General features: G+C 61.4%; 2 protein-coding genes across 4 annotated transcripts; both read left to right on the top strand.

Moving 5' to 3' along the window:
- Nucleotides 1–328: 328 nt before the first annotated feature.
- Nucleotides 329–5,257, top strand: GFUS (GDP-L-fucose synthase). Its single transcript, XM_017883438.1, has 11 exons — nt 329–416; nt 1,171–1,327; nt 1,669–1,783; nt 2,977–3,105; nt 3,195–3,268; nt 3,440–3,573; nt 3,665–3,729; nt 4,060–4,126; nt 4,274–4,353; nt 4,581–4,680; nt 4,922–5,257. Exons 2-11 carry the CDS (start codon nt 1,182–1,184, stop codon nt 4,975–4,977), a joined length of 966 nt encoding a protein of 321 aa, XP_017738927.1. The 5' UTR covers nt 329–416; nt 1,171–1,181; the 3' UTR covers nt 4,978–5,257.
- Nucleotides 5,258–7,542: 2,285 nt separating this feature from the next.
- PYCR3 (pyrroline-5-carboxylate reductase 3) lies at nt 7,543–13,509 on the top strand. 3 transcript variants are annotated; one of them, XM_017883440.1, is made up of 6 exons: nt 7,543–7,919; nt 9,229–9,293; nt 10,476–10,655; nt 10,882–11,094; nt 11,405–11,497; nt 11,676–13,509. In XM_017883440.1, exons 1-6 carry the CDS (start codon nt 7,829–7,831, stop codon nt 11,856–11,858), a joined length of 825 nt encoding a protein of 274 aa, XP_017738929.1. In that variant the 5' UTR covers nt 7,543–7,828; the 3' UTR covers nt 11,859–13,509. The 3 variants fall into 3 exon arrangements, with proteins under 3 accessions (XP_017738929.1, XP_017738930.1, XP_017738928.1); XM_017883439.1 differs by lacking the exon at nt 9,229–9,293 and adding an exon at nt 8,763–9,150 and having other exon boundaries at nt 7,828–7,919; nt 11,676–13,333; XM_017883441.1 differs by lacking the exon at nt 9,229–9,293 and having other exon boundaries at nt 7,770–7,919; nt 11,676–13,333.
- Nucleotides 13,510–13,919: the final 410 nt, after the last annotated feature.

Below are 13,919 nucleotides of genomic sequence, written 5' to 3'. Positions count from 1 at the left end.
GTTGTTTGCTGCTTGCTGCCCGAGCCTGGGCGTCCCCGTGGGCGCGGGTGACAGCGCACGGGTTTGGGACGACAACCCGGGCTCCTCATCGCGGCCGGAATCCAGACGGCTGCAGAGCGAGGTCTGCGGATTCGGGGGTGGAATTCGAAGGGGAACCGAGGGAGACGCCGCAGCGTGAGCCCGCCTGGCCCCAGCGCCCACAAGGCTGAGACGGCGCTTCCCAAGCGGCTTTGCGGCCGCGGACTCCAAGTCCCAGCAGCGCCCGGGACGCTGCGCGCCCCCGGGACTCCATTTCCCAGAGTGCCACGCCCCAGCTCCCCCCCTCCGACCCCGCCCCCCCACCTGGCGTCGCGCGTACTCGGAGGACACCCGGCCGGAAGCCGCTGTTGGGGAGCCGGCGGTGGGGCTGGACGCAGGTGAGGTGGCACCGGACTCAGCCTCACCCTGGGCCCTGGATGCTCCGTGAGAGTCAGGGAACGCTGTGGGGTCTGGGATCGAGGGGCGTGGGGCAGCCTGGGGCCGTGGTAGGGGGTCCGGCTGTGGTGAGATCTCCTCGCGTGCTTGGGAGCCACGCGATGCCTGCGCAGGGCCCCCTCCCGTAAGAGCTGGTCCTGGGACCCTGCCGCAGAGCCCGAGCAGGTTTTCGGCTCCCAGTATAGGATTCTTGAGGGTGGCTGCGCCCCAAGGCCTGTCCTGCCCTGGAGGAATCTGGCTGGCCAGGGCTCTCCAGGACCACCAGCCAGCCTCAAGTGGGCGTGGGCTGCACACAGGCGCCGCTTCGTGCCTGTCCCTAGCATGCGGGCTTTGGCTGCAAGCCGTGTTAACGACTTGCGCCAGGAGCCCCAGTCCCAAGGTTGTCTGCCTTCCCTCTTATCAGCCAGAGGGGAGAAGAATGGACCTTTTATCGGCCCAGTGGGGGGTCGTGGGTTGGGACCAGCTGCTCTGGGCTGGGTGGTAGCTCAGGACCCCGAGGACCCCTGAGTAGGCTGAGGGCTCCCTGGGGAACAGGGCTGCGACGAGGGGGTGCCTCTGTCCAGCTGGGTCTTTCTGGTTGCCAGTGGACTATGTCCCCACCCTGAGGGCCTCACTCTGTGCCAGTTGCCACAGAAGAGTGAGGTTCCAAAGGATGGGAGCATAATGGCCTCGGCCTCCCACAATTTGACACTACAGGTGCAACTGACATGGGTGAACCCCAGGGGTCCATGCGGATTCTAGTGACAGGGGGCTCTGGGCTGGTAGGCAAAGCCATCCAGAAGGTGGTAGCAGATGGAGCTGGACTTCCTGGAGAGGACTGGGTGTTTGTCTCCTCCAAAGACGCCGATCTCACGTGAGTGAGCCCATCCCGAGATCAGCCCTCCTCCCCATCCTACCCCTGACCCCAGAACTAAGAGCTCCAGGCTGGGCCTGTTCCTGAGTCTAGCAGTAGCTGTGTGTCTGGGTCCTTCCTGCCAGGTGGCTGGCCTGGCCTGGGTGTGCTTGGCTGTGTTCCTGGACCAACACCCTCCCATCTCTTCCTGGAAGCCTGCACCCTCACACCAGCCAGGCCCTGGGGCCACCCTCCCTTTTGACTGTTCCTCCTGCCATAGTCCCACCCAGTCCCTGCACTTAGCACCCAACCCTGGAGTGCTGGTTCCCTCCAGAGCCTCTTGACAGCCTGGCTCCCCACAGGGATGCAGCACAGACCCGCGCCCTGTTTGAGAAGGTCCGACCCACGCATGTCATCCATCTTGCTGCAATGGTGGGGGGCCTGTTCCGGAATATCAAATACAATTTGGACTTCTGGGTAAGTGAGGGTGGCCCCAGCAAGCACTGGAAACCAGGATCCCAGGTTCTGGGAACTTCCTGGCGGCCTTCCCACTCTCACAGGCCCACATTCCCACCCCAGGAAGTCCCTGAGGATCAGGGCTTGGCACAGCCTGGTGGGGGCAGCCCCTGAGGGACCCCTAGTCACTCACACTTGGTACTGTGGACAGAGGGGCAATGCAGGTGGGCCTGGAGGCACTTGGCCCAGAAGGAAAAGCCATGGAGCTGACCTGCAGCATTGGGAAGCTGAAAGGAGCCAGAGGCCACGTGGGACTTGGAGCTGGTTCCTGCCCCCTGAGTCCCCAGGGCCTCTGGAGCCTCTGGCTCCCAGGACTGTGCTGGCCCAGCTCCCCTGAGCTGGGCCCACCGCACACTCTGGGGTGCAGGGGTGTAAACAGAGCTCTGTGCATCTGCTGCCTGTGCCTGGGGGAAGGGGGCATGGTGTAAGGGCCCTGCCATGGCTAGCTGTGTCCCGGAGGGTTGACCCCACAGGTCTCTAGGCAGCAGCCTTGCCTTAGCTGGCTTTGCTAAGTGCAGGAGGCACTAGGGTCAGCAGAGGCTCAGACCAGATTCTGCCCAAGAGCCCTGTCACCCCAGAGCTCTCCTTGTCGGTGTCTCGGCCTTCCCAGCAGGCTACCTGGCCACCACCTCTCCCTTCTCCCAAGACCAGTCCCAGTGCTCCAGCCATGCCATGTCTAGTTCATACACAGGAAGTGGGGCTTGCGGAGGGGACCTGGCAAGGGCAGGCTTCATTAATCCTGGGAGGCAGAGCCAGGTGGGAGCTCCTCCAGGGTGGTGAAGTAGACTGCCCCGTTCCCCATGTAGTGGGAGCCCCAGCCCAGCCCAGGGCCAGACTGGGCTCCTTCCCAGCCTCCACTACCTGCCCTGACCTCAGCAGCCTCCTGTGTGGGGTCCATCCCTGAGCTGGGGGTGTGGTTTTCTCCTCACACTGGAAGGCAGAGCCAGCCCCTCCTCCAGCCTTGGTGGGGCTGGAGAGCAGTGGTGTCTGTAAGCCCAGAGGCTTCACCTTGTCCCAAAAGGGTTAGGATGGGCAGGTTTGGGTCCTACCATGGCTGAAGGGCCAGGGTATATCTCCACTTCTGCATCTGGAGGAGCAAGTAAGGGCTAGGATCTGAGCTGGGGAGCCTGATCGGTCCCCACCTCACCCTGCAGAGGAAAAATGTGCACATCAACGACAACGTCCTGCACTCGGCCTTCGAGGTGGGCGCCTGCAAGGTGGTGTCCTGCCTGTCCACCTGTATCTTCCCTGACAAGACGACCTACCCGATAGACGAGACCATGGTGAGGGGCGGGGTCTGGCTGTGGGCGGGGCTGGGGAGCCTGTGGGCGGGGCCAGAAAGTAGTGGCCTCTGCCTCTCCCGCCCCCGCAGATCCACAATGGGCCGCCCCACAGCAGCAATTTTGGGTACTCGTATGCCAAGAGGATGATCGACGTGCAGAACAGGTCCTCACACCCGTCCTGCTGAGGCCCAGCCAGGAGTGGGGGAGAGGGCCCCCAGGGGCGGGTGGGGCCGGCTGGGTCGGGTCTTCGTGCCAGCCTCAGTAAGAGGCCAGCAGCAGCCTGGGGTGGGATCGCGGGCCCAGGACGAGGTCAGGAGACGCTGTGCCTCCGCAGGGCCTACTTCCAGCAGTACGGCTGCACCTTCACCGCTGTCATCCCCACCAACGTCTTTGGGCCCCACGACAACTTCAACATCGAGGATGGCCATGTGCTGCCTGGCCTCATCCACAAGGTGCACCTGGCCAAGAGTGAGTGCGTCCACCCGACGGGGTTCCCGGGTTCAGCTCGAGAGGAGGTGACCCAGTGCCTCTGACACCTGCTCCCTCCCCGAATCTGCAGGCAGCGGCTCGGCCCTGACGGTGTGGGGTACCGGGAAGCCGCGGAGGCAGTTCATATACTCGCTGGTGTGTAAAGGAAGGCATAGCTCTCCCCAGAGAACTTGCCCCTGCTGGGCTGTCGGGGAGGCAGTGCAGGAGGGAGCCTCGGACCAGGAGAGAGTCTGGCCTGAGCTCCAAGAGGAACCATCTCTGGTTCTCGTGAGGCCCCATAGCCTCCTGTTTCCAGGAGTCACTGGTGTAGCTCTGAGCTCCGGGGGAGAAAGGAGGGACCCCTGGTCCCCAGGCTGAGCCCCCACTGAACAAGGACAACAGTATGGACTCCCCGGCAGGGGTGTTTGGGAGAGGGGACCTGTGGCTATACCCATGGTCTGTTGACCCTACCTGTCTGACCTGTAGGACCTGGCCCAGCTCTTTATCTGGGTCCTGCGGGAGTACAATGAAGTGGAGCCCATCATCCTCTCAGGTGGGCACCTCAGCCCTCAGCCCGCTTCCTCCATGGTGGGACAGGATCCAAGGCTGTCCTGGGAGACTGGCTGAGGGGTGGGAGCAGGAATATTCATGAGCAGTTGGGGGGCAGCAAGGGGAGGCCTGACCCGGTGGCTCCCCACAGTGGGCGAGGAAGATGAGGTCTCCATCAAGGAAGCAGCCGAGGCGGTGGTGGAGGCCATGGACTTCCATGGGGAGGTCACCGTATCCTCTGGCTCCGGTGCTGGGGGTTGGACGGGGGCCCCTTGGCAGGCTCCATGGCCTCCCGGCATAGGGCCAGCGTGGGTGGGACACTGTGGAGGGAGGATGCCCACCCTGGCAGGCGGAGGAGCTCTGCTGTGGCTCCCTGGGAATGGCAGAGGTTCAAGGGCAAGCTGCGGGGGCTGGGAGTGGAGGTGCTCCTCTCGCTGTGGCCTTGACAAAGCATGCAGTTTGATACAACCAAGTCGGACGGGCAGTTTAAGAAGACAGCCAGTAACAGCAAGCTGAGGACCTACCTGCCCGACTTCCGGTTCACACCTTTCAAGCAGGGTGAGCCCCGACCCCACAGCCCTCCACTTGGTGGCCCCCACATCTGCTGGCCTGCCCCAGCCTCTCCTTCATGCTCCCTACCAGGGCAGAGGTGAGGCGCCCCCCTCAGAGCCTATACTGCCCTGGAGGTGGGACACCAAAGCTCAGAGGGGTGACTTCCCTGTCCCTGGGACTCCCCCCACTTCCTCCCATGTGGCCCTGGCCCTCCCTGCCCATGGCCCTCACCTGCCCACCTCTGCAGCGGTGAAAGAGACCTGTGCTTGGTTCACTGACAACTACGAGCAGGCCCGGAAATGAGGCTGGAAGGCAGGAGCAGGTACTGGCAGACCATCGGCTGGCAGAGCCACCACCCATCAACCCTGCCAGGAGCTGAGGGCACCACCTGGGCCCACATTCCGTCTGCTCTGCAGCCCCAAGCATTTATTCAGTGGGGCCCCCATTCACATCAGTCCTCAGGGAAACCAGGGCCCGGGCAGGCCCGGTGCTTTGCTCCCCACACTGGCCCCCGGCCTTGCGCATGTCCGCTCTGATCCTGTGTCTCACTCCCTGGGAGCTAATAAACTGCATTTTCACAGGCCTGGGCTTGGCAGCTCTGTGCTGAGCCATGCCCCACACCCAGGTACTGCCCCCGAGCCTGGCCAGCCCTGGTACCCACCGTCCCCCTGGCTTGCTGTTCAGCCCCTGAGAGCTGGTGACCCCCTGGGGTGGAAAGGCTGCAGAAGCTGGAGATGGAAAGGCACGCATGTGGGCAGGCAGCAATGAGACTGGCGTGGACAAGGATGTACAGGGCAGGGTCAGTCCTAGCCCCTCCACATGTGGCTACCTGCAGGCCTGAGTAACTTGAGCTCACTAGGGCCTCCCTGCCTCAGCCTGAGAGCTCTGGGGAAACTGGTCTAGTGTGCCAGAAACATCTAGTGAGCCAGCCAAGCTGGGCCCACGGGTGGATCTGAGGGCAGGCTGATGATTCGGTGGCTCAGGCTTCCCCTGGCCTGGCCCCTCATCTCTGTGGCTCTCAGGCTTGGGTGTGGGTCCCCACCTGGCCTCGTCCCATGGAGAGGGACAGCTGCCTGCTGGACAGGTCAGCTCCAGTCACCAGAGGTGGGGTGTCATTTCTCCCCCCCCCCCCCCCCGCCCCAGAGCGGAGACAGCAAAGTCCAGAATGGTTCCCAGGACAGTGCCTCACCCAGGCAGGGTGGTGCTGGGGTATGGACCAGGAGCACTGGGCTCCAGGCCCCAGCTTGCCCGTCACCCCCTTTCTCAGCACCTTGTACGGAGGGAGCCTCTAGGCTAGAACCCTCTGGTCCCCCATGCCCAGGACCCAGACACCCTCCCTGGCTCCTGGCCCAGCCCTGGGCCCGCCTCTTCTCAGGGTCCCTCTCCTGGGCGCCCTGTGCTGTCTTCACGCACAGGATGCCTTCTGGCTGCAGGTAGTGCTTGCTGCTTCACTTCTTCCTTTGTTAATTTGGGCAGCACTGGTGTGTCCTCCCTGTCCCGGCACTGAGTCCAGACCTGTGTCCTGCACCCAGCCAACCACTCACCTTATCTGTCACTGCCCCTTTGTGTCAGGCAAGCCAAGGTGTCCTCTAGGCCTCCCCTGAGACTGGCCTCCTCTTGGGTCAAGGCCTCCCCACCTTTTAGGCCTCAGCTGAGGTGGCCCAGCCTCCAAACACCTTCCCTGACAGCACCATCTCAGCCCCTCTCTGAGCATCCACCCTGCCCTGCTGGGATTGTTTGTCTGCAAACTTCTGGGAGTCCCGCCTCAACCCCTACCCCTCATGCCAACATCCCAGGACCTGGAGCTCCAGGAGGTGGGTTGGCCTCGTTCACAGTGTATCCCCTGGCACCAGCCCTTTGTGGATAAAGGCTCTGCCCATGTGGGGGTTCAGGAAAGGCCTCCTGGAGAGGGTGGTGCCTGTGTGGCCACTTGGATCCGCCAGGTGAGGAACAGTGGGAAGAAGCCCAGCCAAGAGCAGAGGTGCCCTGGACACAAGCCATGGGTGGCTGGGTGTCCAGGTCAGCTGAGGGCTCCCAACGGATGTTCAGAAGCCCGGCCCGGCATGGGACGGAGAAGCTGAACAGAACAGGACTGGGCCTTCTTTTACTCACTGTGGCCCTGGGCACTCAGCCAGCACCCCTCCTTCACCTCGACTCAGTATACTTGTTTATGATGAGCTTTGTCCTTACGTATGATGGCATGGCACTGGATGCCTCTGGCCCCTTTCACCTCCCCATAGCCTGGGTCCCAAGCCATCACTGGCCCAGGGGGCCTGGGAGAAAATCCAGGGAGTCTGTGTGGGAAGGGGCTGGCAGGATCCAAGGTAGCAGGAGAGACAGCTGCTGACTCTGTGTGCTGGTGCAAAGTGTCCACCACCCACATTTCTTGGCCACGGTGGCCGAAGCAGCCTCCTGGTGGCTTTCTATCCCTCTCTACGTCATTTGCTTCAGAGCCTTGACACTCTGGCCGTCCTTCGTGTGTGCTGACTGTAGTCCGTCTACACAGCCAACAAGCAGGGCTGCAGGATGGGGTCCAGCCTGTCCCATCTGCTGCTGTGGGGTGGCCTTGCCCAGGCCCAGAGCAGGGCCCAGAGGCTGCAGCTGCACAGTAAATGTTGAATCAATGAGAGGATTTCATTACTGAAGAGCTTAGAAAATGTCAAAGGCTTCAGAAGAAAATAACATCTGTAACATGCAGCCTTAGACTGGATGATGAAAACAAAATCGCACTCAGATCTTCAAGCCTTATTTTCCCTGTGTCATTAAAAATGACGCCCCCCCTTCCCGACTGTCCCCTCCCCTTCCCGTCGATCTCAGAGCCCTGGACCCGGCCAGCTCTCCGTGACCTGGGCCTCCACCCCTCGTGCTTCCCCGCGGCTCCACCGTCCGTCGTCGGCTGGACCTCAGTGACCGCACGCTCCGGACCAGCCCCGCAACCCGCTTCGCGACCCCTCCCCTCCGGAAAACCAAGCGACGGTCCTCGCACGCCCGACCGGGACCCCTCGGCGCTCCGCCGGCCCCGCCCCCAGTTTCCCTCAGCCAATGGACAGAGAGGCCTAGCCTCTTCGGGCCAATAAGCAGCGAGAGGCGGGGTTCCCGCGCCTTGCGAACCAGTAGAGTGCGGACAAAAAGCCGGCTGGAACGGGGCGACAAGATGGCGGCTGCGGGGCCGGCTACGCGGCGTGTGGGCTTCGTGGGCGCGGGCCGCATGGCGGGGGCCATCGCGCAGGGCCTCATCAGAGCAGGTGGGGCGGCGCGGGGCTGGGCCTGCGGCCTGGCGTGGGAGTAGCCCTGTGGGAGGTGTCCTGCCGCGAGAGTGGGGCCGGAGGCGCGAGCCCAGCCACTCGGGTCTCAGCTCCGCTGGGTGCAGCCGGAGGCACCCCTGTTTCCTCTTACTTTTTTGACGTGGCTGCGGGAAGATTTGAGTTACACGTGGCTAGGTGCCGCTTCCGTGACCGGCTTCCTGGCCGCGTGGCCTTGGCTAGGCTCACCTCTTCCAGCCTTTGATGTTCTCTTTGCGCGCCAGCCCCTCTCCGAGCAGCAGGGCTTCTCTCCCAGACACCTTAGCTCTAGGGACACCTGGGCCAGACCATCCATCCTGTGCCAGTAGCACCCCCATGTTGTGACAGCCAAAAAATGCCTCCAGACACTGCCGAATGTCCCCTGGGTGGGGGGAGGAGACAGGTAAAGTCATCCCCTGTTGAGAAACACTGCTTTATAGCCGGTATATTTATGCTGACCGTATACTTCTCCAGGCATTTAGAAGCCTCTCTGCAGATTGTGGGTAGGGAGAGCTGGGTGACTCTTGGCTCTCTGCCTTCAGCCATACTTCAGGGTCCAGAAGAATCAAGATCCATCAGGAAATAGCTTACTGTGAGTTTTACCTGTGAAACCCGGCAGTACCACATGCCTCCCAGAGCTGTACTGGTTAAATGAGACAATATGTCTAATGTTGAGCCTAGTACTGGTGTGTATGGCTGGCACTGTCATGATTAGTTGCTGTGGGTTTAGGTTGTAGTATACACTTCTGTCTTCCTGTTCGACCTTACCAAAATCTAACCCAATCTCTCCACCCCTGTACCCCACAGAAGCAGATGATTTCTACCAAGTAGGCATTTAGTCTCTTCTTGGACATCCCAGCGCAGACTCTCCCTCCCGAGGAACCTGGGCCCCCATTGGGCCCTCTGTGGCCAATCAGCTGCCTTTGTACCCACCACACTCCCCCAAGGCCTGGTGTTCCTCTTCTGCTCCAGGCAGCCTTCCCTTCCCTGGAGACAGAGGCCCCAGGGATCTGTGTCCTCACCAACGAGGCCAGCTCCTGGCCTCCACACCCAGCAGCAGTCAGGGGCATTGACTGCCAAGTAGAATCAATGGATATGATTGCCTGGGCCCAGTGAATGGTGCATCCCGCTTTGGGTTCCTGAGGCCAGGAGGGGCCCCATAATGGGCCCTGCGTGGCTGAGCCTGAGAGGCCAGGTGAGCTCCTCCCTCTCCTCTCACTGCCGTCCTATCCCACCCCCTCACCAACCCCTCTTCCTTTTCCTTTCTTTCCAGGAAAAGTGGAAGCTCAGCACATAGTGGCCAGTGCACCAACAGACAGGAACTTATGTCACTTTCAAGTGAGCATAGAGCCCAGGTTCTTCATACCCTCCAGAGCCCAGGATAGCTCTTGACTCCTGTCCCACTAAGACATTTTTTTTTTTTTTTTTGAGACGGAGTCTCGCTTTGTCGCCCGGGCTGGAGTGCAGTGGCCGGATCTCAGCTCACTGCAAGCTCCGCCTCCCAGGTTTACGCCATTCTCCTGCCTCCGAGTAGCTGGGACTACAGGCGCCCGCCACCTCGCCCGGCTAGTTTTTTTTTTTTTTTGTATTTTTTAGTAGAGACGGGGTTTCACCGTGTTAGCCAGGATGGTCTCGATCTCCTGACCTCGTGATCCGCCCGTCTTGGCCTCCCAAAGTGCTGGGATTACAGGCTTGAGCCACCGCGCCTGGCCAAGACATTTATTAAAGCCAGAGATGGGTGGTTTATTTAGCTGAAGTTTGGAGACTGGCTGGTCTGGGCTGGGGAAAGGGAGATGAGAGGCCAGGAGGAAAGTAAGGTTGTGGAGGGCCAAAACAAAGTGTTTGTGTGTGTGTGTATGCGTGTGAGTGCATGCATGTGCACGTGTGTATATGTGAGTGCATGCTCATGTGCGTTTGCACGTGTAGTGTGTGTATGTCACCGCGTGTGTGTACATGTGTGTGAGTGCATGCTCATGAGTACATGCATGTGCACCTATGTGGTCATGAGTGCATTCGTGTGCACGTATGTGCTCGTGTGTGTGCACGCACATGTGTATGAGTGCGTGCGTGTACACGAGTGCATGCTCGTGGGTGTGTGTACACGTGTGTGCTCGTGAGTGCATGCGTGTGTGTACATGTGTGCTCATGAGTGCATGCATGTGCACGTGTGTATGTGTGCTCGTGAGTACATGTGTCTGCACGTGTGTATATGTGAGTGCATGCTCGTGAGTGCATGCATGTGCATGTGTGTGTGTGCATGCTGGGGTGGTGGTCACAGACATTTCCTGCGGATGGAGGGCTCAGGGCTTGGGGAGGCGCTGACATCAGGATGGCCTGTGAGGAGCAGGGTTAGTCTGGGTGAGTCTTGGGCATTGGAGAAGTTGGGGTGTTCTAGACACTTGCAATGGGAGAGACAGTGGGACCCATGGGCATGTGTGGCCTCCAGCAGGAAGGGCTGTGGTGGAGAGGGTGTGCCGCTCACACAGCCCCTGAGGCCTGGTCCTGGTGTCCCTGGCACAGGCTCTGGGTTGCCAGATCACCCACTCCAACCAGGAGGTGCTGCAGAGCTGCCTGCTCGTCATCTTTGCCACCAAGCCCCACATCCTGCCAGCTGTCCTGGCAGAGGTGGCTCCTGTGGTCACTGCTGAACACATCTTGGTGTCCGTGGCTGCTGGGGTGTCTCTGAGCACCCTGGAGGAGGTGAGTGTCCCTTGGGCTAAGGCCTTGATCCCAGCATAGGCTCTGCTGGCCGGGCTTGGGTGGCAGGTAGCCCCCCAGAGAGCCTGAGGTGGCCGGGTGGCCCACCTGGGTCAAGTGTCTGGGCTTAGGGTTCCCTCCTGGTGCTGTACCTGGGAGGCAGATGCTGGAGGCCTCCCAGCAGGGCCCAGTCCTACAGACTCCCTGATTCTGACCTCTCCTCGGCCAGCTGCTGCCGCCAAACACACGGGTGCTGCGGGTCTTGCCCAACCTGCCCTGTGTGGTCCAGGAAGGGGCCATAGTGATGGCGCGGGGCCGCCACGTGGGGAGCAGCGAGACCAAGCTCCTGCAGCATCTGCTGGAGGCCTGTGGGCGGTGTGAGGAGGTGCCTGAAGCCTACGTCGACATCCACACTGGCCTCAGTGGCAGTGGCGTGGCCTTCGTGAGTATTGCCTCGTGCATCCCCCACCCCACCCTTGGCAAAGAGGGGCCCACCCAAGTCCCTCTGACAGCCTCTGCCCTCAGAGTCCAACCTTGAGGCCTGCATGGTTGGTCTCCAGGCCCACTGGGAGCTCTGCTTATCCCTGGGACTTCACTGCCCTGGGGATCTTCGAGGCCAGCCCCTTTGCAGACCCTTGGGCTCAGGCCTTAGTTCTGGCTATCCATGGCTAGTGCTCTGGGCCTTGTTCCTGAAGGTTCTGAGCCCCCAGGCTTTGACACCTATCCCCCCCACCACCATGCTGCTGCTACAGGTGTGTGCATTCTCTGAGGCCCTGGCCGAAGGCGCCGTCAAGATGGGCATGCCCAGCAGCCTGGCCCACCGCATCGCTGCCCAGACCCTGCTGGTGAGTGAGGGTGGCCTTTGGGGAACATTGGGAAGGCCCAGGCCTGTACCACTTCCAGCAGGCAGGGAAACAGCAGGCTCTAGAAGCTGGGGACAAAGTTGGGGGATGCAACAAGGCAGGCTGCACAGTGGGGACCGGGCTACCTCCCCCAGTCACCAGGCTCTAACACTCTCCTCAGGGGACGGCCAAGATGCTGCTGCACGAGGGCCAACACCCAGCCCAGCTGCGCTCAGATGTGTGCACCCCGGGCGGCACCACCATCTATGGGCTCCATGCCCTGGAGAAGGGCGGGCTGCGAGCAGCCACCATGAGCGCTGTGGAGGCCGCCACCTGCCGGGCCAGGGAGCTCAGCAGAAAGTAGGCTGGGCTCTAGCCATCCTTGCCTGCCTTTGTGCCCCCACCTCTCCCTGTGCCCCTTCCCCTGAGGACTGTGGCTCTCTCCCTCCTGCATGAGGGTCTCCTACCACTCCTTCTCCCCCCGCACAGGGAAATGCAGGGGGCAGGATTTGAGAGGTTCCAGCAGGCAGGGGAGCCCTGACTAGTGGGGACACTCCTCTTTCCCTGGTAAGCAGAAGGCACCGTGGTGGTTGCCCCGCCCCTTGCTGCAGTGAGCCCTCCTCGCTGCAACATAGGTTCTGAGGGGCCCAAGAGATGGCATCTTGGTCAGTTGCCCACATGGTTGGGCTGTTGGTCGAGGCCATGAACAGAACTTATGGTAACAGGCACGGCTGGCCCAGTGCCTGGTCTGGAACCGGGGCTTGCCTTTGGCTTTCCAGGTGGCTCCATGCAGCTACAGCCAGGCCAGCTGCCTCATCTCAGCTCTAGGGGGCACGAGCCATATGGGGTGTACACAAGAGACCCTCTCCCCTGCAGTAAAGCCAGGGGCCCTGGCCTGCTGTGGGTGGGGCCCCCACAGGGAGCTGGAGCCTGCCCTGCAGCCCAGAGAAGCGGGTGCCTGTGGTGGGTGTACTCGTCCTCTGCTAAAGAGGAGGAACTGCTGGGCCAGGTCTTCAGCAGTGCTGGGGTGGCACCAGGCGGGCAGTGGTAGGTGGGGCGGCTTGAGGTCTGAGAGGGTGGCCCTGGCCAGCCAGGACAAATGCAGACCCCTGGCTTTAGTTGGGATACAGTCTCCCTCTTTCCTCCTGATCCTAAGCTCCTGACAAGTGGCCAGGTGGCTCTGGGCCCTCCTGCCCCTCACCTAGGTCAGGGGTCCTGGAATGCCCCGTGGCTCTGGCACCACTACACTGGCCTCTGACAGCAGGACTTGTCCCCTCCACATGTTCCTAAAAGACAGCAGGTCAGGAAAGCCAGGACTTGGGGGAGAAGCAAAGCTCCAGGATTGAAGGCTAGGATTCTAGGGCCTTTGGGTGGGGAGGGCCCAGGCCAGGCAGTCTCAGCTCCATGCCCTGCCCCACAAGATTCACCTGCGCCTCCAGTCCCACGCTGGCCCCAACTGCTGCAGCTCAGCTTCCACCCAGCAGCCTCTGGAGGCGAGGTGGGGAGCATGCCCTCAGCGAGGCTGGGCAGCGGGTTCTGCTGTGCCATCTCCCTGTGTGCCTGGGCAGATCAATCCCCCAGTGCAAAACAGGGCTAAGGGCACCTTCAGGACAGCAGCACACTCCATCCTTCATGCTCAGCTGCCTCTGTGGCGACAGACTTCTGCCCTCCACCTGCTCTCTCTTACTCCCCCGAGCCTAGCCCATCCGTAAGCTCCCTCCCCCACCTGGTTCCCGGGGCAGGCTGACTCAGTCGACTACTTGGTCCAAGCCTGGCCCTGGCACTTGTCAGGGTCAGCCTAAGGAGATGGGAATAAAGATGCTGGAGAGCACCAAGTGAGCTCATGTTTCACCAGAGGTGAATAAAACCAAGTTCCGGGCCAGGCCCAGTGGCTCACGTCTGTAATCCCAGCACTTTGGGAGGCCAAGGCGGGCGGATCACGAGGTTGGGAGTTCAAGACCAGCCTGACCAACATGGAGAAACCCCATCTCTACTAAAATACAAAATTAACCGGATATGGTGGCGCGTGCCTGTGATCCTTGCTATTTGGGAGGCTGAGGCAGGAGAATTGCCTGAACCCAGGATGCAGACGTTGCAGAGAGCCAAGATTGCCCCATTGCACTCCAGCCTGGGTGACAGCAAGACTCTGTCTTAGGGAAAAAAAAAAAAGGTCCAATGCCTGCCCCATCTAAGCTGAGGCCCACAACCTTGGTCAAGGACAGGTGTCAGGTAGTGAGGGTCCAGGCACTGTGGACGGCAGAGGTCTCCCCATGCCTGCTGCAGGCCTCTACATCACCTGGGGGCTTTGTTGGGCATGGAATTGTCTCCCCTGCACAGTTACCCCAAGGGACTGTGTGCCAAGCCTGGGCAGGTCTGGGAGCCTGGGGTCTGGCGCAGGTGGCCCCCTAAAGGAACGTGGACCGCC

This window comes from Rhinopithecus bieti, unplaced genomic scaffold, assembly GCF_001698545.2.
Source record: "Rhinopithecus bieti isolate Rb0 unplaced genomic scaffold, ASM169854v2 scaffold_13617, whole genome shotgun sequence".
In the NCBI taxonomy this organism is placed as follows: Eukaryota; Metazoa; Chordata; class Mammalia; order Primates; family Cercopithecidae; genus Rhinopithecus; species Rhinopithecus bieti.
Note: the sequence above shows the minus strand (reverse complement) of the source record. Positions and strands in the feature narration are given on the sequence as shown.

What these genes read in the sequence shown, in the direction of transcription:
- GFUS (XM_017883438.1), top strand. Translation starts at nt 1,182, where the DNA reads ATGGGTGAACCCCAGGGGTCCATGCGGATTCTAGTGACAGGGGGCTCT. An exon ending in AATACAATTTGGACTTCTGG is followed by an intron (nt 1,784 to 2,976) that starts GTAAGTGAGGGT and finishes CTCACCCTGCAG; the next exon opens with AGGAAAAATGTGCACATCAA. An exon ending in CAAGGTGCACCTGGCCAAGA is followed by an intron (nt 3,574 to 3,664) that starts GTGAGTGCGTCC and finishes CCGAATCTGCAG; the next exon opens with GCAGCGGCTCGGCCCTGACG.
- PYCR3 (XM_017883440.1), top strand. Translation starts at nt 7,829, where the DNA reads ATGGCGGCTGCGGGGCCGGCTACGCGGCGTGTGGGCTTCGTGGGCGCG. An exon ending in CTCTGAGCACCCTGGAGGAG is followed by an intron (nt 10,656 to 10,881) that starts GTGAGTGTCCCT and finishes CTCCTCGGCCAG; the next exon opens with CTGCTGCCGCCAAACACACG. An exon ending in TCGCTGCCCAGACCCTGCTG is followed by an intron (nt 11,498 to 11,675) that starts GTGAGTGAGGGT and finishes CACTCTCCTCAG; the next exon opens with GGGACGGCCAAGATGCTGCT.